General features: G+C 31.9%; 1 protein-coding gene across 1 annotated transcript; it reads right to left on the minus strand.

Annotated features, from left to right (window-relative positions):
- Nucleotides 1-459: 459 nt before the first annotated feature.
- On the minus strand, nt 460-17,358 carry LOC122269339 (uncharacterized). Its single transcript, XM_071183183.2, has 8 exons — nt 17,032-17,358; nt 12,758-12,934; nt 11,510-11,686; nt 9,818-10,021; nt 8,768-8,838; nt 4,732-4,962; nt 2,355-2,525; nt 460-778 (listed from the first exon to the last, which is right to left on the minus strand). Exons 1-8 carry the CDS (start codon nt 17,260-17,262, stop codon nt 580-582), a joined length of 1,461 nt encoding a protein of 486 aa, XP_071039284.2. The 5' UTR covers nt 17,263-17,358; the 3' UTR covers nt 460-579.
- Nucleotides 17,359-21,098: the final 3,740 nt, after the last annotated feature.

Raw genomic sequence — 21,098 nt, forward strand, 5'->3', positions numbered from 1 at the left:
AAAGTTCCATGTGCATTTTGTAGCAGTCAGTGGAGGACTACGATAGAGTGCTTCTCTTTTGTATAAAGTGCCGGTCGACTAGCGATTTATGGGTTTCAGCAATTGAAAACGTGGGAACAAAAAGTGAATGCCAGGCACAATCTGTATTTTATGATGCCCCAAAACGAGCAATGAATAAAAAGGCTAACTTACACAAATTCACTAAAATGTGCATTTATGCATTTGTTTTCAATTCTGGCCCGTAAGAGAATATTTACTAAAAAATGGACAAAAGTTGCATCTAAACGCGAAAACGATGAAACACCTATTTTATAGAAATAAAAAGACATGTTAATTGTATGCCTTGATGATTTTAAAGTTCATATCTAATTTCTTTTAAAGAGAGTAGTTTATTTTTACAATTTTTTCAACGTTAATACAATGGAATAAGTTTTATTTTCATAATGTTGATATAATAGATACCCTTTATTGTGATCCAAAACATAAAATTAAAGACAAAGTTTATATTAGAAATTAAAAGCGTGGGATCAAATTTATTCGTACTTTAGTTTACTCAGATTTATTCAGAAAACAAAAAGTTTATTCAGGCTGTATTATTTTCGTCTCTTCTGCTCTTTTAGGTTCAGTTGTCGTGTTTGGTTTACTCAAATGTGATTTATATATTTGCAAAATATTTTCTCTGAATAAAGCATTCATTTTATTATTCTCATCTTTGAATGAAAAACATTCAGTCAATAAATCACTTAGTGCTTCATTTTTATTTCTCTCTTCTTGAATCCTGTAAAAGATTCAAAGGTTAACCAAATGTTTAATAATTAACTGAAGTTGAGTTTCAGTCGAATAGAGGAAAACAAAGAGATAGTCAGTTAAGGGCAGAGTCTGATACTTGACATTTTCAGGTTATGTTCTTCATGTTAAACTATTAGACACGTTTTATTTTTATGAAAAGAAATTTTTTTTCCTCAAAGTTTTCGGGATCAAAGCTAAAGAATCCTCTGGAATTTTAAGAAAATCGCGTCTATTTATATGAGGCAATACTTTCCGTGAAAAGAATACTGATCATTATTTCATGTTTTACTACTTCACTAACTATGAAGACAAATATAGTTCGTTCACCAGGAGTTGGTACTTGGGGGCGCCTTCATCACGTGGTATGCGACGATACTATTTCGCTATTTTTGGGAGAAGGCTGTGAGCAATCTGAACAAGGTTGCTATTTGGCGATCGTATGGCAAAAATATTTATTTCGCAAATTTATCTGCTTTTTTTAACATTAAATATTTCATAACTTTGATGATATTCTGCGCCATTTTTTATGATATTTCTCTCTTTTGAGTGAATAGTTTGTCCTCGTTGAGACATTTCGCAGGGAAACCAGTAGTTTTTTTTTTTCAATTTTAAATATATTTAAGAGAAATGAAAGGTACAATAGCAGATGATAAAGCGAAGTAAGTGACTGAAAAAGAAGTCACTGTTTGTGTTTGGCGCACAATAAGAGTTGTCTCAATTTCAAGTGCGAAGATTTTTATCTTCTTACTCCCGCGCTGAAATGAACTCTTCGTCTGAGAAGGTGGGGCCAAGTGCCAACTCCTGGTGAACGAACTATACTTTCAGTGAACCTTTGCCTCGAAGGTCAAAAGTATTTCAAAAATCTTAAAAATAACGATATTTTCTTAGACTCTGACCTCCAAAATCTACTTGTGCCAGGTTTATATTTCTGTAATTTAATAGTAACAATAACAAAAGTATATATTTCTGTACTAATGAGTAGTACCTAGCAAAATCAACATATGCATAACCTTAGAATTGACCATAAAGTAGCAAGAAACTGAAATGTTAAACAGCCTTCAAGATCATTAACACCTTTACAAAAATTGAACAAGTATGGAATTTGCTGAAAAAGAAGACTTAAGTAAAGCAAAAACAAAATCTGTTCTCAAACCGATGATTACTGATTCTGCTTTTACATAATAAGTGTCTAAACTTTGAGGCTGGTGTCCGAGTAATCGAACACAGGTTATGGGAAATCTGTAAACTGTTCTAAAAAATTTAATTTATGCCCAACATAAATAACTGAAGTTAACACCCTAGATTTAGAAAATTTAGATAAAAAATATTTGTTTAAGCTTTGTATGTTACAAAAAGAAAAAATATTCAATAATTTTGGTTGCTATGGAGACTGTGCCAATTAGCAAGTGGAGCTGGCATTTGTTATTCTCTATTGATTCTCCGTCAGGAAATATTTAGAATTCTGCAAAGTTAATTCAAAACAAAGAATTGACATACAGAGGTTTTAACTTCCTCTAATTATTTCATCAACTAATCGGAACTTTTAAGATCGTGATGAACTTTACCTCGTTCCCAATTCCAGCTCTGGATTTCGTTGGGGTAGTTTGAAATTCCTCTTGGTAGCGTGAACTAACTTTTCCAATTCCAAAGATTTAGTAACCAATTTTTTATTAGTGCTCTGCACGGCACTGCATTGATTTCTTAACTGAAGTTGTTTGTTACTCCATTCTCCTAACCTAGACAAGAAAAAAATATAGCGTCTACATCAGGGGTTTCCAACTTACATGAAGCCGGGGGCCACAATTAAAAACACAAATCAAATGGTGGGCCGCAACTTTATCAATATTTTATGTAGGACTCTTTTATGTTTGAAGGAACGTTAAATATTACTGTCAGATTTTTTCCAAGTTGTACAAAACAAAAGTATTGAATTACAAATTAAAATAAGAAGTAGATTTTTAAAAATATTTTATTGCATATTAAAAAATTCGGGCTACAATAACTCTAATGTGCATCCATGTATTAAACAATTAATGTGCAGCAGATATCTGATTGTTAAGACATAAAACGTTAAAAATGTTGGCATTAAAACTTACATAGTAGCACACAAAATGTTCAATGACAAAATTGGATTTGTCTGCTGCAACCGCCAGAGAATAAATACGTATTTACATTTAAAATTTACAAATGTATGTGTAAATATTTCCATCCAAAATGAGTGGTTTCAAAAAGTTAAATCGGAGGATTTCCACGAGAAAATTTCTGATACACACATGCTAAATTATATTCACAAAATACAAAAAAAATGAAATAAAAAAGAGCAACATACACGATTATTTTTGTATTTGAATAAATATTTTCTTGGATGCAAAACCTGAGAAATAATTTTTTTTTGCACCGTTGGTATGATAAATTTCACAGAAACGAAGAAATTAGGTTTTTATTAACGAGAAAAATATTTTAAACCCATATAGATTTTTTACGAAAATTGTCCGCAAAAAAATTACAATTAATGTATTTTATTTCGCGGGCCACAAAAACAGGCTTCGCTGGCCGCCCTCCGGGCTGCCAGTTGGAAACCACTGGTCTACATAATAGTTAAGGAAGAGCATTCAAAAAATTTCTCTTTAAAGTGATATGAAATATTGTAAAACAACTTTAGCACCAGTATACAAGTATCGGGTAACTTGTTTGAGAGTATTATAGGCTGCTCACAGCAACTTTATTGCTGTATTTGTATAAATAGACCAACGTAGTTGTAAAATAACATAAATAGATGCAACGTATAATACTACATTGTTACAGTGTTTGTAGAAGTGGAACAAAATAATTGTAAAATAGTACAGAAACAACCCGCCATAAACACAAATAAACAAGTTTCTCGAACTTGCTTGTTAAGTGTTGGATTTTTTTTATTTTACAACTGCCTTATTATAGAAGTAATTGTAGAAGTAAATTAACGTAATTATGAAATATCATTAAAGCAATGTATAATAAGCAAATAAAAAAACAAGACTCTCGGACTTCTGTATTTATGCTCATTACACGTTATTTTACAACTTCACTGATACAAAATTCGATGATGTGATAACTACGATGCAAATTGAAATTCATAATTTTTTTTTCTTTTTTTCATATATACTAATTCATCTATTCAGTGGTTAGTCTAGTTTCTGATTCTTACGTTCATTGATTCACCAATTCTCTTAATGTCTTGCATTGCTCTATTTATTCGTTCTATTAATTCGCTCATTAACTAATATAGCTTAATGTTTGATGTAATCGAAAAAAAAATTTATTGATACTCGTTTTTAAAGTAACTTATTAACTTTTATCGCTTAATAATTTACCTAATCGAAAAATATTAAATGATTCAGTTGTTTGTCTATTTGCTGGTGCGCACGTTCATTGATTCTCTGATTCGCTTCCTTTTCTTCCTAGTTCTATTTAAACGTGTTTATTAGCTCACTCATTAACTAATATAACACGCACAGTTAATATAAAATTCAATCAAAAAATATTGAATTGACGCTCATAAAATAATTCACGCATTAACTATTATGGGGTCATAATTAACCTAATCGCAAAATATTAAATGATTCAGTGATTTGTCTGATTGCTTATTCACTCGTTCATTGATACACTGGTTTGCTCCCTTTCTTTCCTCGTTCTATTTAGTCGTGTTCATTAACTCACTCATTAACTAATATAACTTAATATTCAATTTAATCAAATAAATTGTTAAATAACATATTTATTAGTTTATAAGCGTCATTTTCATTTACTAAAACTAATTAGAACGTTAAATTATTAATTTTTAAGAAAATTTACAAGGTTTATTTGTTTTGTATTAAAATATATATATTGTGAATAATAAAAATCCATACGGTAAAAATTTATTTATCCGTGCAAACCAAGATTTCGTGGTGAATGTTAACTTACTTGCCATTTAGCCACGAATAAGTCTCTAATAGAAATCTATTTTCCTCTTTTGCAATTTGCAATGCACGCTCGTTTATTTCAGAATTACTCTGCCCTTTCTGATATTGATCAATGTCTTCAATTCTTTTGTCCGTCAAAGCATCAGACATGACAGAAGTGGTTGGATTATCTGTTTCACTAAAATCTTCACCAGCTGAACTAAAGTGATCTTCACTTGTTTCTTTGACTGAGCTGTTTTGAAAATAATTACCATTTAGCACTTTGATTGAATTTGGAGTGAATATTACGTACTCTGAACGAGATACAATGAAAATAATTTTGTTAAATAATTACTCTAAATGAGATACAATGAAAATAGTTTTATCAAATAATTACTCTGAACGAGAAACAGCGAAAATAATTTTATCAAATAATTACTCTGAACGAGATACAATGAAAATAGTTTTATCAAATAATTACTCTAAACGAGGTACAATGAAAATAGTTTCATCAAATAATTACTCTGAACGAGAAACAACGAAAATAATTTTATCAAATAATTACTCTGAACGAGATACAATGAAAATAATTTTATCAAATAATTACTCTGAACAAGATATAATGAAAATAATCTTATCAAATAATTTCTCTGACTGTGAGCTACAATAAAAATTCCATTTGTACAAATAAAGAGGATTTTTGCTAAAATCAGAGAAATTTTTTATTGCAGTTAAATAATTTTTTTCTGACTGTGCTACAGAGAAAACAGTTGTATTAATAACTCAAACTTTGATGAGAAAGTATTAAAAACACATGAAGTTGATCAAAATCTTCATACATAACTTAGTATCTAAATTAAATAAAATATGTAAAGCTGCCTGTTTCTAACGTGGAAATTTTTTAAAATAATTTAAGTAACTAGTGGGCTGCACCCCCTGCTCGCTAACGCTCGCCAACCCCCGAAAATTGCTACGCAATCTTACATGATTTGCTTCGCAAACCAAGCTCGCTTCTAACATAGGTACATTGCAAATCCACAAAATTCTAGGAATTCAAAACAATCATTCAAATCCATATAACAACTTTTTCTCAAAAAAAAATTACTTCTTTTTAGTAAATACCAAGTCATTAAAATAAATTTGAATTCAAATAAATGACATGTAATTCGTTAAACCTATTAGAAATGTGCTATAGTATAAAATCTTAAGATAAAATTTCTAAAACTGATATCTCTTTAAAAAGGTTAAAATTTTAGCTATAATTAAGTTTATTAAAAATTGAAATAAGTGAATTGCAATGGAAAAACCTGCATAAACAAATAAATTCTAGCAAAACAAATAAATTCTTGATATAAATCAAAAATCGTCAAATAAATTCGTAATATATAAATTCGTGAAAAAAAGCGCTTTCGACAAAATACTAAAATAGAGATCTATCGACAAAGACTACTCGCTTCTGCCTAGCTTATGCTCTCTCTGGTTATTTCAGTTTCCGTTTTTAAAAGCGCAATATGTTGAGCCATCTCAGCTAGATTTGGCATGTGACATTTTTAGCGGCAATCATTGGTCGATTTTATAGCGTTGCCATTCGGAGAGTTGTAATGAGGCTTTTTTTTGTCGCCGTGTAAGAGAAATATATATATATAGATAAAATATAATCATAATAATTCACATTTAAAACAGAATCTAAAATATCACTCAAAGTTAAAGTATTTATATTAACATTATGGGATAATATTTGCATCGTTATTGACGAAGTACCGACATTTTTTTTTTCTTCTGCAGCGTGAGATTTTTTTAAAACAGATTTCGAATTCTTTCATATCGCTGATTTCAAATCTGCAATCGGTTTCTCTCTCAAAAACTACAGATATTCTTAAAGGAAATTTTTAGACTAATCTTTTGTCGTAATGTTCAAGTTTAAAAACACTATATACTCTATCTAGCCATTAATGACCGGACACCCCTTGAACGGCAAGTGGACTCGTCCTGGCGGAATAAATACGGAACCTGTGGTGGGGGAAAGACCATTCGCAAGCAGGCGACGGCCATATGAGTGTTAACAGTGAAAATGAGTGGACGGCGAGAGCTGAATGAGGCGGAAAGGGGTATGATCATGGGCGCCCACCGATTTGGTCATTCCATACGTGCTATCTCCGACAAGTTTCAGATACCACGGCCAACAGTTGGTGACGTTGTGTTGAAATGGGAACGAGAGGGAGTGATAAAACCGCAGTCCCGACCCGGCAAGCCTAAAATAATGTCCGACAGGGATCTACGATCTCTTCGACGTGTAGTGAAGGCAAACCGACAAATGTCGTTGGACACTGTCGCTACCAACTTCCGGGCTGCATCTGGCAGTGTTGCCAGTGCACGTACCATTCGTCGGGAGCTGATTGCACGAGGATTCCATGGACGAGCAGCAGCACATAAGCCAAACATCTCTCCATCAAACGCCCGCCACCAATTTCAGTGGTGCAGAGCACGTCGCCAGTGAACAGTAGAGCAATGGAAAAGCGTTATGTGGAGTGATGAGTCACGCTACATGTTGTGGCACTCTGATGGATGAGTGTGGACCTGGCGAATGCCCAGAAAACGGTACCTACCGGAGTGCATTGTCCCCACTGTGAAGTTCGGCGGTGGAGGAATTATGGTGTGGTCCTGTTTCTCATGGTTTGGCCTTGGAGCCTTGGTGTTAGTGCGTGGAACCCTGAACGCAGAGGGGTATAGAGACATCCTGGACAATTCGGCGCTTCCCACCCTGTGGCAACAGTTCGGTAATGGCCCGTTTGTGTTTCAACACGATAACGCTGCCATTCATAAAGCACATGCCATCACGAACTGGCTTGATGAAATGGGGGTGCAAGAGCTTGACTGGCCATCCCAAAGTCCCGACATCAATCCAATTGAGCATCTTTGGGATGAGTTGGTGCGCCGGTTGAGGGCCAGTCCATAATGCCCCAAAACCACCACTCAACTCTTCGCCATGTTACAGGAGGAACGGCGGGCAATACCTGCAGCAGTATACCAACACCTAGTGGATAGCCTTCCTAGAATGGTTAAAGCTGTGATTCGGACGCGTGGCGGCCCTACGCCCTACTGACTTGATACTATCACCTCATGTATCCGAAATGGGGGGTGTCCGGTCATTAATGGCCAGATAGTGTATAACAGAGTGTCGTATAAGTGAATGTTACGACAAACTTCTAGACGAGCTATGGCACATCATCAGGATTCAAATTGCACAGGGACCTATGCCTAGAAAAGTCCCTTCATCACTATTATAAACTATCTTTTCGTTTGCTTTTGAACAGGTAATAATAGAGAAGCCAATTCCCAGCTACATATGGTGACATTTCCGGGTTTGGTTTCCTTTTAAAAGTTTAATTTTAATGATGTGTCCTAACTTCCCTAGAAGTTTGTCGCAGCATTTATGTGACCCCTGTTACGCATAGCGTTTTTGAACTTGTACATTTTGTCAAAAAATTGTCTAAAAATGCCATAAGAAAAACCTATAAATTTAGCAGTAAAACTTATTTCAGATTTTAAATCCCAAGATCATTTGAAGACCAAGTATTTGTGAAAATGCATCAAAAATTTGTTCCCTAGTGTTATCTACTGAAATATACAAATGACACATATTCTTTGGACTTTTCTAGGCTACTGGTGATTGACAATGAAATGATGAGTTTTCGGCTAGCGGCCTAATATGTGTTAAAGCTGATTTCTCTGCAATAGGATAAAAATGTTATAGCATGTGCATTATCGCTTTAATTTTCGTTGCACATAGGACGCTTTTAAATGCGTTTATAATTTTTGTTTTAAGTTAATCGCTACACTCGAAATTTTCTGAAATTAGACGCTAGTTTTAAATAACTAGCTAATCTATGTTTTTTATCATAATTATATTTCAACAACTTATATCATTCAATATTTTAAAGAATGAGAAAAAAAAATCAAAAATCTTATTATATACCAAATATTTTCAAATTAATTCCCCTGTATATAGCCCTAAAATGCTTCTGACAAACATAATAAAATTTAAGAATATACTTTACACGTATGTTTCTGATTCTGATACTGAGATTTTCGAGTTTTCTGAAACATCTGAAGACTCCATTAATGTGGACTAAAAAAAATATTAATAGAAATATATATAGATACACCGAAGAGCCATTACATTATGACCACCCTCCATCTATAACAATGGGCTCGCCCAGGTTATCATGGTTTCTCGCCCAGGAACAATGTTTTCAAGGGGCACATTAGGACTCATAATCCTCATAGAACAATCCCTGACGTCTGTAAGCTACTTGAACATAGTTGCAGACCAGGTTCACCCATTAATGGCAACAGTTTTTCCTGCGGGGGATGGTGTTTACCAACAGGATAATGCACCATGTCATAAGGGTCGAATCGTCATGGATTTGTTCGAGGAACATTCCAGTGACTTTCAAGTCATGTCTTGACCCCCAAATTCACCTGACCTTAATCTAATAGAGCATTTGTGGTCCTACTTGGAAAACCAAATTCGTGCTGCCACGCTACCACCTCGCAATGTGAGGGAATTGCAGGACCTGTTGATGAGCGCTTGGTACCAGATACCTCAGACTACCTATCAGCACCTTGTGGAATCAATGCCACGACGGGTGCTAGCAGTTTTGAGGGCTAAAGGTGGTCCTACATGTTATTAGCAGGATGGTCATAATGTAATGGCTCTTCGGTGTATATCTTTCGATTTTTACTGACTGAGTAAATAATTGAGAAATTATAATAATACTAATTATGAGAAAAATTTTAATACGTTTTATAATTTTAATATGAATAATTCATTTTTATTATAATTTAGCATTCATTCATTCCAAATTTAGTTCATTCATTTAAACTGTATAAAGATTTCTTATTCATCATTTTAATGGTATTAAGATTTAGTATTCGTTAATTTATACGATATTCGGTTTTACCATTCATTTATATAAACGGTATTCATTCGAGTAAACGATATTATGCATTTAATAATGATTCCTGTAGTTTATTTGTAGTTTCCAATTAAAACTCACAAAATAATTTATTCTTAATTATTAAAATAGAACGAAAAAAGGTTATACCTTTAAACCATTGGATTTAATTGTTTGAATACTTTCGACGATTTCATCTCGATAAGAATAATTATCATTAAAGATCTTTAAAAAATTTTCAAGCCTTGTTATTGCATGCTCCACATGTTGTAAATTTTTTTCGCGATTTTTTCCATTATTTTCCGCTATTTCATATTGTTTCTCAATTTTCTTTTGAAGTAATTCATGGTCATGCTACAAGGAAGAAGAAAAATTGGATTTGCAAATTAAGAAAGGTCATCAGAAAGTAAAATGATAATATTTAAGCTTAAACTTACGAATTAATTATAATTCGAGAATTAATTATAAGAATTAATTATAAGAATTTACGAATTAATTATAAGAATTATAAGAATTTACGAATTAATTATAAGAATTATAAGAATTTACGAATTAATTATAAGAATTATAAGAATTTACGAATTAATTATAAGAATTATAAGAATTTACGAATTAATTATAAGAATTATAAGAATTTACGAATTAATTATAAGAATTACAAGAATTTACGAATTAATTATAAGAAAGAGAAACTAAGTTCCGAGTAAATGATGTTTTTAAGTTTTGTTTTCAATAATCCAAATGAATATATAAAATTTTGTTACAAACTACATCAATACCAGGTCCATAAAATACGTCTTCTTTATCATTTTCAGTTGTCTCAAGTGCTAGTCTAGCCCTTTTTCTTGTCGATCTACCCCTATGTGACGCCTCATATGTTTTTAAAGTAGCAGCGGAAATTCTGCAGTGATCTTCATTTTGAGCATATTGCTTTGACTGCTGTGGGCCTAAATTTATTTCTAATTGTTCCAATACTGTCAGTAACCCTTTGCAACGTTCATTTGTAACTAAATGAGTTGCAATTTCAACTCTTTAAGTTGGAAGTACCATTAGTTCTGTTTCTTACGTAATTTAAGTAAATTCTTTCAATTGGATAGTTAAAATGATAGTATTTTTCTAAAACGATAAAATAGATGTATATACTTGCATTTTGATATGTGTGAGCAAATCCGTTATTCAACTGAGTACACGAGTTCATGTGATCATACATGTCCCAGAGCATCCCACGCTCGGCACATTATGCTATAACTTTTACATTTTTGCGAAAATCAATTCACCATTCCAGTAAAATAATCTTAACATGATCAACTATCGGAAAAACTAATAATTATTTTTAACTATTTGAAAATCTCACTGTATTCAGGGCCCGCGCTAAGAATTTCAAATCACTAGCCAGTAAATTAGCCAAATATCAAAAGTATTCGCCAATTTTCGAAAGTCTTCGCCAATTTTCGAAAGTCTTCGCCAAATGCAAATCTTAACAATTTTTTATCATAATTTTTTTTTCCCCATAGAAAGCTATTTTACGGTAGTTTGTTTCAGGGCTTATATTATTTGGACCAAATTCTAAATGATTATGCGACGCATCTACCGAAAAATTACTGTAATCGACTAAAAAATACTGATTTGTTTAGAAAAATTCATTTTGGCATAATTTTGAGGATCGAGTTAAATATATATTTTCCTTTCCAATGAAAAAAAATCATTCTCCAATACTTTCGCCAAAACATAATTTTATTCGCCGAATTTACGATTTTATCGCATTTGGCGAGGTGGCGAATTCTTAGCACGGGTCTTGTGTATTGTAAAACGCTGCATTTTTATATTTTAAAATAGCCTCACATTGATTTGTTCCAATTTTTTGTTATGAGTCTCCAGAGTTCTTATGAGAACGTTTCTTTTCGCTTCCAAAGCGCTTTTGTCATTCGAGAGAAGGTTTTTAACTGAATCCGCCGTCCGAATTTTTCTGTTAAGTTGCAAACCTTCCACTTCCTCTTTCTGTAATTCCTTTTCCGAGTTCTAAAAAGTGAATATATTTTAAATTTTCTATCAATACAAAGAGGAGAAAGTTTTTTAAAAGATAAATAAAACAACTTTTTCTCAATTAAATTTATACTTAATTAAGAAGGCTATTTTCCGAAAGCTCTTTTGTTGGTGCCAAATTTCAGCTAGAAGAAAACCCTTAGATTTTTAAATAAGCAGAAAGCGTTTTTTTTTTCAATGCCCACCTGGAGAATGACCTTTCGTCATACAGGCATCTGAAGGGCAGATTTGTTGACCATTCTTTCAGGTGCACCATATTAGATGGGCCAGTTGCTCCCACTGTAAGTTTAGATAGTACAGAGAATGAAAGAACATTCGTGCTTCACTCGGGATTCGAACCCAGAGCATTTCTGATGAAACAAAAAGTGTTAGTTATTTAATTTTTTAATATTTGAGAAGTTACATTATTACTGTATTCTTTGGGCTCCTAAAAGTTTACAAAATTTGAGAATTACTTAAAAATGCTTGGAAGCTGAATGATCTAAAAAAAATTTTAACGCCTAATTTCTGCTTCAAAGCTCTATTTAGAATTAAGAATGTAGTAATAAACTTATCTAAAAAGATTAATAAAAACTTATTTTATTTTTTTTATTTTTGACCAAAACTTTCAAACTTTAAAAACTATGCCAATTTGATAGGAATGCTAAATTGTTGAGGCTGACCATGTAATCACTGACCATATTATATATAATTAGCCAGTTAACCAGTCAAACTTGTGGGCATTGTATTTGTTTCTACAAGTCGTATCTATATGATGACATTTTTGGTAAAATAAAATCATTTTTATAGCAATAAACGCTCCGGTAGATGTATCATAACAGATAAAGATCACAGCGACTTAAATTTCACAATCGTCGGACAAACTGTAAACAAAACTTGTGATTTTCTTTATCCCAAACGAAAAAACGATTTTGATTTGAAATTGGCGATCCCCTGTCTTCTGAGGAGTTCAAAGTTACAATGATACAAAGGTGAAGTCGGCAACCTTATTTTTCCTGTTCATAGATGTTCATAAAATAAAATGAAGGGAAAGAAAAATATTTTTACCTTTAATTTCAGAACAATATTATCATCGTATCTAGTTTTCTCTAGCAGCTCCTCATATTCACGTAGCAAAGATTGTTTTTCATTCTTAAGGATTCTGTTACTATCTTCCAATGCATTTAGTTGCTGCTTCCAATACATACATTCTTTCACGAGATTTTCCATGTTTTCATTCATATTCTGAGAAATATCCAGCATTTGATTACTACACATCTTACACCAAATTATTTGGAGAAAAAAAAGTGGTTAAAAAGAAATTGTAAGTGATAAAAATGAGATTTTCAGATTTCCAAATTTCAGAGTTAGTTACATAGTTTGTCAACAGATGGCGTTTTTTACACAAGAAACTGTAAAACAATACCTTCAGCTATATGCGACTGGCTCTTCCAGCTAAAATAATTGCCTCTATTAATTAATTCCTCGAATTGCACCACATTGGTCTACTGATGGTGTTTATTTTGCAAACACTGTTTCATATCCAACAAAGGGTAGGGCATATTTTTTGCTATGTAGACTAAAGCAAAATACAAAAAGTAAAACACAAATAAAAGGACATAGTTTCTGTTCTATAAACAAGAACCTTCCTCAGTGTCTAAACACCACACGATTGTCTTAACGCCAAATCATTATTCACTATCATTTGGTGTCTAGACACTAAGGAAGGTTCTAGTTTATAGAATTCAAACTATACTACGTCCATTTATGTACTTTCATCGTTTCATAGTTTCCTCATTTAGCAACGTTGTGTGTTGATGAATTTTGTTACTGAACTTAAATTTATTCAAAAATGAAGTAGGTGTTTTAATAAGCAGAATGCAACAAATCGATCTATTTCCAACTCACTCTTCTTTTTTTTTTTATCTTTAATTGATTTTTGAAATCATCAATAATTTTTGGTTGAAGAAAAAAAAATTATATGAAATTATCCCCGCTGTTTGCGGCAATTCTCACTGAAAATTCTCGACTAGGACCCACTCATGTTCAACTTTTTGTAGCTAGGAATTTTTTATGGAAAAAAAAACTTTTCATATTCTTTATTAAAAATTGGTCGAACGGCAATTATAAGAATTTTTACGTGAGAAATGAAAAATGATATTTGTCTAAGTTGTTGAGCGTGAATAACTTTTCATAAAACGCTTGTGGCATTTCTTAAAAAAAAATCTATGTTCAATATTGTTTTAAAATTGTTTTGCTTTGACAAAAATGTAAAAATTATTTTAATGAAAAATACAGAGTGGTTAATATTAAACTAATTGTACTGAAGCCCTTAAATCCCGTTCTGTTGAACGAATCTGGAGGAAACTTCAAATACATGTTATGTCGATCATTGAATCGAAGTTTTCGTAGAAAAAAATAGTTCGAAGAGTCGCCAACAGATGGCACTGTAACAAAGAAACTAAAAATATAACAGTTTGATTATAAAAGAATAACATTATCTTTTTTGCAAAAATATGAGGATATTTGATTTGTTCAAACAATACGCACCACTTTTATAAAGAATTTATATGCGCTATTTATTTTTTGCACAAGATTTTATCAGTGCAGCGCCCCTGTTGGTAAGATTTCTAACTACAATATTTTTTTTTCGACGGAAACCATGACTCAATGATTCAAGTAACATGTATTTGAAGTTTCATTCAGACCCATTCAGTAGAGCTGGAGCAACGAGCTTCTGAGTACTGTCAGTTTAATTTTTATCACCCTGTGTTTTCGATTGAGCCACAATACAATTAGGTGGTTTTCGATAATTGTATTGAAATAAAATGGACTTTATTTGTCCAAATGCATTTGAAGGGTAACATGTTTTGCGTATAAAATGCTGAAAATTTTTAAAGACTCGTTTAGAAAGAAAAAAAAATTGTTTTTGAATTAATTAAAAAAACTGGATTTAATAAAATGTTGAAAATGAAACAAGATAATTTTGATCCTAAAAAATACGATGTGTAGCTACAAAAATGTTAAAACACTAAACAAAAGAATAAATAAATACTAAACAAAAACTAAACAAAACAAACTAGACAAAAATAAAAAAATTTAATGAATTAAACTGGTTTCTAAACCAGAACGTCTCAGTTGGACACCTGCAAGTGACGCCATCGTAGATAAATCCTTGCACTTGCCAATTCTGTAGCCAATCGGGTTCGACACACATACGTGACGTCGCGTACAGGTATCACAGGTATCCAATTAAATCTGATTTAAATCACAAAGTTCGGCATAATCACTTCACTTCTTCTCGAGTTGCAAGTACCATTTATCTCCGTTGTTGATCAGCCGACCCAATTTTGAGTTTACGATTACCAACCTTCGACTCCGTAGCCTTGTAATTTTGAACCCAATCCAGAAGACAAGGAAACTTCTGAATCAAGTAATGGGAGAAATTTGCCTTCGCGGAGGACTCTTTGGTGGAACTAACCCGCATTTTCCGGAGAGGAAAACCACAAAAACATCCCATGGTTAATCTGACGTCAAGGGGAATCTAACCCATGATTCGTCTACCATTTAGGATGTTTTGCGTCAGCACAGTGATCGGTGCGAGCCAGGGACGTGATTCGTACTGACCGGCTATCGTTGGGATTCAAACCCGGGTCACTTCTTTCGGAGGCAAGTGCTCTATCCCCTGAGACTACACAGCTCTGCAAATACCATTTCTAAAAAAAATCACAACTATAAATCAAATAGCCTTATCAGTACGGCTATGGTAACGCTTGCACTTAAAATTAAGCGATTTAATTCAATACATCCAGAGAGAAGGTCTCAGCACAAATCAATTTTGTAGTCCGACGTTACGAATATAAACTGTGCAGTGGAGGAAAATAAGATAGATGTCACTACGTTCGGGCTACTAAGCTGCGTAGTGGTGTAAAATACGAAAGATGCACTACGTTTCGACTACGATGGGATCAAATTTCTTGTTTCTGGTAACCCGTGCTGAGGCTCTCTTTTTTTTCTAAGAGGTGCTCTTTAATTATGCCTCACAAAAGCAAATAGCTTGGCGAGTTTTTTTCTTCTTTCTAAAACTCATTTAAAATACACTTTCAAACAAAACGAGGGTAGACTTTATTTGAGGGTGCCCCTTGATTCTCGCCAAGTTGTGATTGATCATCAAGCTGGGCGATGTTGAAACCCAATCGTGATTCGGATTGGTTTAGATTTTAGCGTTAGCTTTAAATGTTTAATGGTATATGTAACATCAGAGGTCCGTTAGTTCTACTTTGGATACCGGCTGGTAAGGTTACTTTTGCTTCTGGTCAATATGATCGAAGGTATGCGGGTAATCATAACAAGGGACTTTGGAAAAAAATGTCACCGCCAGTCCAGTACCACAGACGCCTTTTTCGATTCGTATTTCGCCGAATTTATGTGGTACTTAGATTCTATTCATGATAAATTTAGACAGTATCTAATTGCCATTAGAGAATTCTGTGCACCTAAATCTGAGGATATTCAAGCTTAATGAAGAAGTGAGTTGTTTTTTTTTTTTTTCCTTTTCTTTCTGAGCTTACTCCATCAATTTTTGTTTCGATTCAAAATGCATTTTATTGGGTTTATTAATTTTGCTTATATTGGTTTCATTTCAATTTTATAAAGTTTTGGCCGATGTTTTTATTTTGTTTTATAACCATCGTTGAACAGCCGACCCAATTTCATGGGTTTACGACTATTAATGTTCAACTCCGTAGCCTTGTAATTTTGAACCAATCCAGAAGACAAGGAAACTCCTGGATCAGTACCCCCAGAGGTATTGATTTGTTGTGGGAACATGGAGGACTTTGAGACTCGACAGATTTAACGTGCATCAGTCACCATTTACTACACGGGGAGTCTTCGGCCGGCGAGGATCAAACCCACGACCTCTTGGATATGGGCCCAGCGCCCTTGTAGAAATTTTCCAATGTTTTATTGAAATATCATGTTTCGGCAGACATTCCTGTTACCAAGGTGTTCCGCTCAAACAGTAATGGCGCCAAACATAAGTCGCTAATTTCGCCAAGGAGCACCCTCAAGTATATTTTTACCCTAAACGAGAAATAAGTTTCGAAAATAAAACACTGACACCAGTATAAGTCATTATTCAAAATAAACGTTATTCAAAACAAAATATTAATATATAGTAAATAATAAAAAAAAATTCCAAATTGAAATAAATGAAATGTAATAAAACCTCAAGTTACGATTAAATTACCATACATGAAAACTTATTGGATTCACCTTGATAATTAATTTTTTTTATTTCTATCATTTCAGTTCAAAAAGATTTCAGAATGAACCGTTACCTCGATTACAGCTTTTCTCTTTAAATGCATTCCCCAAAACAGGCTTTCGTCTGAAGAAACGGGAAATATTTTATCATCTTCTTCATATAGCTTAATAAGTTTGCATTCTCTTTCTAAAACCTTAACTTCTTCCATGCATTTTTTATGTTTCTCAACATGATTGGGTTTTTCCGCAATATTTGACACTTCTGAAATATTATTACTGATCTTGATATTTGTGCGTATTTCCATTTTTACTTCTTTCACAACGTTTAAGATTCTACGATCACAATTTAAAAAATTTAACTCGTCTACGTGTTATAAAACACAAAATATTAAACATTTTTTAAAAAAAAAATTGCTATGTTGATCTTAAATTAAAGTGAATAGTATGACGCGTAGCATTTTTTCTAACTTATAACTCAGTAGTACTGCAATACAGTATAATAAAAAGAGATTTGTTAAAGAAAAATTTCATCTTTAACGCCAGCAGACCTATTTCTGCCATTTGGGTAGTTGCTATTCGAGAAGAAAACGATCATGGATACACAGGCACGTGACCTATGACATCAGCGCCAGCTGAATGTTTATAATCAAGATAGCGTGTCTAAGTCAGGCTAAGTTTCGCCAAAAAAAACTTACAATTCTAATTAACGTGAAGTTAATTAAATACAACATGGGGACAGACAAACTAGCCTTCGTGGAGTACTTTTTAGGGAGACTAACCTGCCTTTGCATTACATGGAGACCTGCATTTGCATTGCGTTACTACGGTTATCGGTTACAGTCGGGAGCAGAATTCATATTAACCAGTCACAGCTGGGATTCCAACTTAGGACACCTCATTGGGAGACCAAAGCTCTATCCCCTGAGCCATCACTGCTTTTACGAAAATAAGTATTTTATTTAATAACCGTCATTAACAGCCGACCCAAATTTGAGTTTACGACTACCAATGTTCAACTTCGTAGCCTTGTAATCTTGAACCCAATACAGAAGACAAGGGAACTTCTGGATCAGTACCCCCAGAGGTTTTGATTTGTTATGGGAAATCGGGGGGGGGGGGGGAGCTTTGTAACCACGTCAGATTTAACGTGCACCAATCACGATTCAATACACGGGGATTCTTCGGCTGCTGGGCTCGAACTCCCGCTCTCACGAACACGAGTTCAACGCCCTACCAAATAAAAGAATTACAAACATCATGCTAGAGCAATTTTACTAACCTTATTGGATCATCACCCAATTTGAAAGACAAAAATTTTTTCTTTTCCCGATAGAATAAATATTTGTCTCATTCCTTTTTTTTTTTTTTTCTTTTTCTATTATCCCTTTTTAGTTTTTTTTTTTTTTTTTTTTGCGACTCATGTTGCTAATTTACTAAAGGTTTCTATTAACCGATATGTTGCTATTAAAAAAGTTGTTTGGATCGATTCAAATTCAATATAACATCATGACTTCAAAGTAACCAATTAATATTATTAAATTTTCATATTTTATATAATTGTTTGAAAAAGTGAGATGTAATATATTAAAAATTTTGTGATTTCAGACTGCAATGAATTAATCTGAAATTTATCGGTGTGCTATCACAAATAAATCAAGTACTGAGGTAAGTACATTTCAAATTTATTTAAGCGATTTAAATACTAGAAGATAACTATAAAATATCCAATATACGAAAAAAGTTTAATCATCTAAAATTTCTCCAAAAAAAAGAAAAAAATCCAGATTTTTTTCTTTGATAAAAATAAAAAATACGCAGTTAATTCAGTCAAAGAATTTACTTGCTGTTTCAAGAAAATTAGACTGATAAATTGAGGAGTAGTGAACACAGTTTCAAATTATTAAAAATGTTACAAGTCTTTTCTACCTAAAATGGATGCTACAGAATATTCTAGCTGATCCTATTTATTTCGAAGCAAATTGTACAATAATAATTTTTATCGAAGTCGAAGCTTGTTAGTAAAAAAAATTTTTTACTGTTAAAGCACAAAATTTAAAAAATTCAAAAGACCACAAAAAAATTTAGTGATTTGTTAAAAATACGTTAACATTTTTAAAAACGAAAAAAAAAAAAAAAAAAAAAAAAAACAATTTCACCTCAGAGTTTCTAATTTTAAAATCGCTTTGTCTGGAATGTCAGAAAAAGTAAGAGTGTCTTTTGTTTCCATAGTAAAATGGGTTAATACTCTTTTACTTAATAAATTACTATATTAATAACTACTTTAATATATTGTAATAAATACAGATTTCGAAATTGAGACAACTTTTAATATATATATATATATATATAAATATATATATATATATATATATATATATATATATATATATATATATATATATATATATATATATATATATATATATATATATATATATATATATATATATATATATATATATATATATATATATCCAGCAGTTTTTAACAACCTGCTTTTTTTTTTTTTTTTTTGAAATAGAGAAAAATCTGAAATTCCGCTCTTTTATTTTATGCTGTCATTTTATTTAAAATATAGAAAAGAGAAGAAGAAGAAAATCAAATGTGAAGATTCATTATCCTGTTTTCTGAATTTAGCAAATAACTGTAATGTTAATAAATCCCTCAAATTTTTAATTATATAACCAATTTTTTTTCTGATTTCCTTTATTGAAACTTATAATTTTCCTGAAGCATTAATATCAAAATATTTTATTTCTATTCGATATTACGCTACATTTCCTATTATCAAATCATAGGAAACGGAATCTGTCGATAGAAAAGTGATAAATTATATTACATTAATTAATTATAATTAATTAATTATAATTGATAAATTATTATTGACTTTACGAATTTATTTATTCCTCATTATTATTTACTTATCAGGTGGTTGATTAATTATTTTATTTATTGACCAGAATAATTAAGCGCAAAATCACTTAATCAGCAATAAGTTGGTATAAAAAAAGAAACACTGTCAAAATATTATCAATAAAGAACTTTAGTTAATGAAATACACCCTCATGTATAATTTATTCTTCAATGATCACGGTTTTCTACCTAATTTTTTCGAATTCGACTATCCGTCAAATTAATAAATATTTAAAAATGTTCAATAAAAAAAAAGTTTTTTTATTTATTCATTTTTAAATCCTGGCGAGAGTCCAGTGGGAAATTTTCAAGCTAGTCATCAAAGAAAAATCCATTCCATTGTACCTGGATGAAAATTGAGATTATCAAGCAACGTTAGATTTGACAACTTTTTAGACATCAGTTCCACTCACTTTTACTCTATTATAAGTTTTATGAAGGAAAATCTAAAATCGAGCATAAGTGTTGTGAGGCCACTATTCGATCTTTTTAAATTGCCCCTCAATAAAAAATAAATGAATTAAGAGACTATTGAGATAGTGAAACGACTTTTTTTCTGAATTAAAAATGGACACACACTCCTTGCAGGCCGAATTGGAAATTTTATACGATTTATGTAAAGAGAAGGACACGTGTTTGCGTGATGTCTTCAGAAAATATGAAAACTACAAAAAAATTACTTTCTTCAGAAAATAAACTGTGGCCTTTGGTATTAACTGCTCCTGCAACTACTGTTAAAGATGAAAGATCTTTTAGCAAACTCAGATTTGTAAAGAACGTTATCCGTTTAACAATAAGTGATGATAGATTAAACAGTTTAATGTTTATTTCTTGTAAAAAAGATAGTACAGGAAAGGTAGACACTCATGAATTAGTAAAAAATTGGGCACTTTAAAAAGCTAGATGGATAAAAGTTGAAGTTAGTTTAATTTTTAACTTAATTTAATCAGCTTACAATGTACTTCAAGTTTTTTATTTTGATGTTTTTATTGCTTTTATTCTTCTTCTATCACTTGTTATGCTGATTTTGTTATTAATAAATATGTTTTGTAGTTATTTATAAGCGTGTAATATAACTCATCCAAAAAAATTTTTGATATCACAGAAATCATACTTTTCTTTCATTGAAGTAATACTAATTTATTTAGTTTCATCTAGAAAAATAACTTTAAATCCCTCCAGTTGTCTGTTTATCATAAGTAAGTATACTTTCCCGCTTTTATTTATG

The sequence above is a fragment of the Parasteatoda tepidariorum genome, chromosome 7 (assembly GCF_982258835.1).
Source record: "Parasteatoda tepidariorum strain Cologne lab strain chromosome 7, Ptep-v5.0, whole genome shotgun sequence".
NCBI lineage: Eukaryota > Metazoa > Arthropoda > Arachnida > Araneae > Theridiidae > Parasteatoda > Parasteatoda tepidariorum.

What these genes read in the sequence shown, in the direction of transcription:
- LOC122269339 (XM_071183183.2), bottom strand. Translation starts at nt 17,262, where the DNA reads ATGGAAATACGCACAAATATCAAGATCAGTAATAATATTTCAGAAGTG. An exon ending in ATATTGTTCTGAAATTAAAG is followed by an intron (nt 11,687 to 12,757) that starts GTAAAAATATTT and finishes TTCACTTTTTAG; the next exon opens with AACTCGGAAAAGGAATTACA. An exon ending in TTAAATCCAATGGTTTAAAG is followed by an intron (nt 8,839 to 9,817) that starts GTATAACCTTTT and finishes TATTTTTTTTAG; the next exon opens with TCCACATTAATGGAGTCTTC.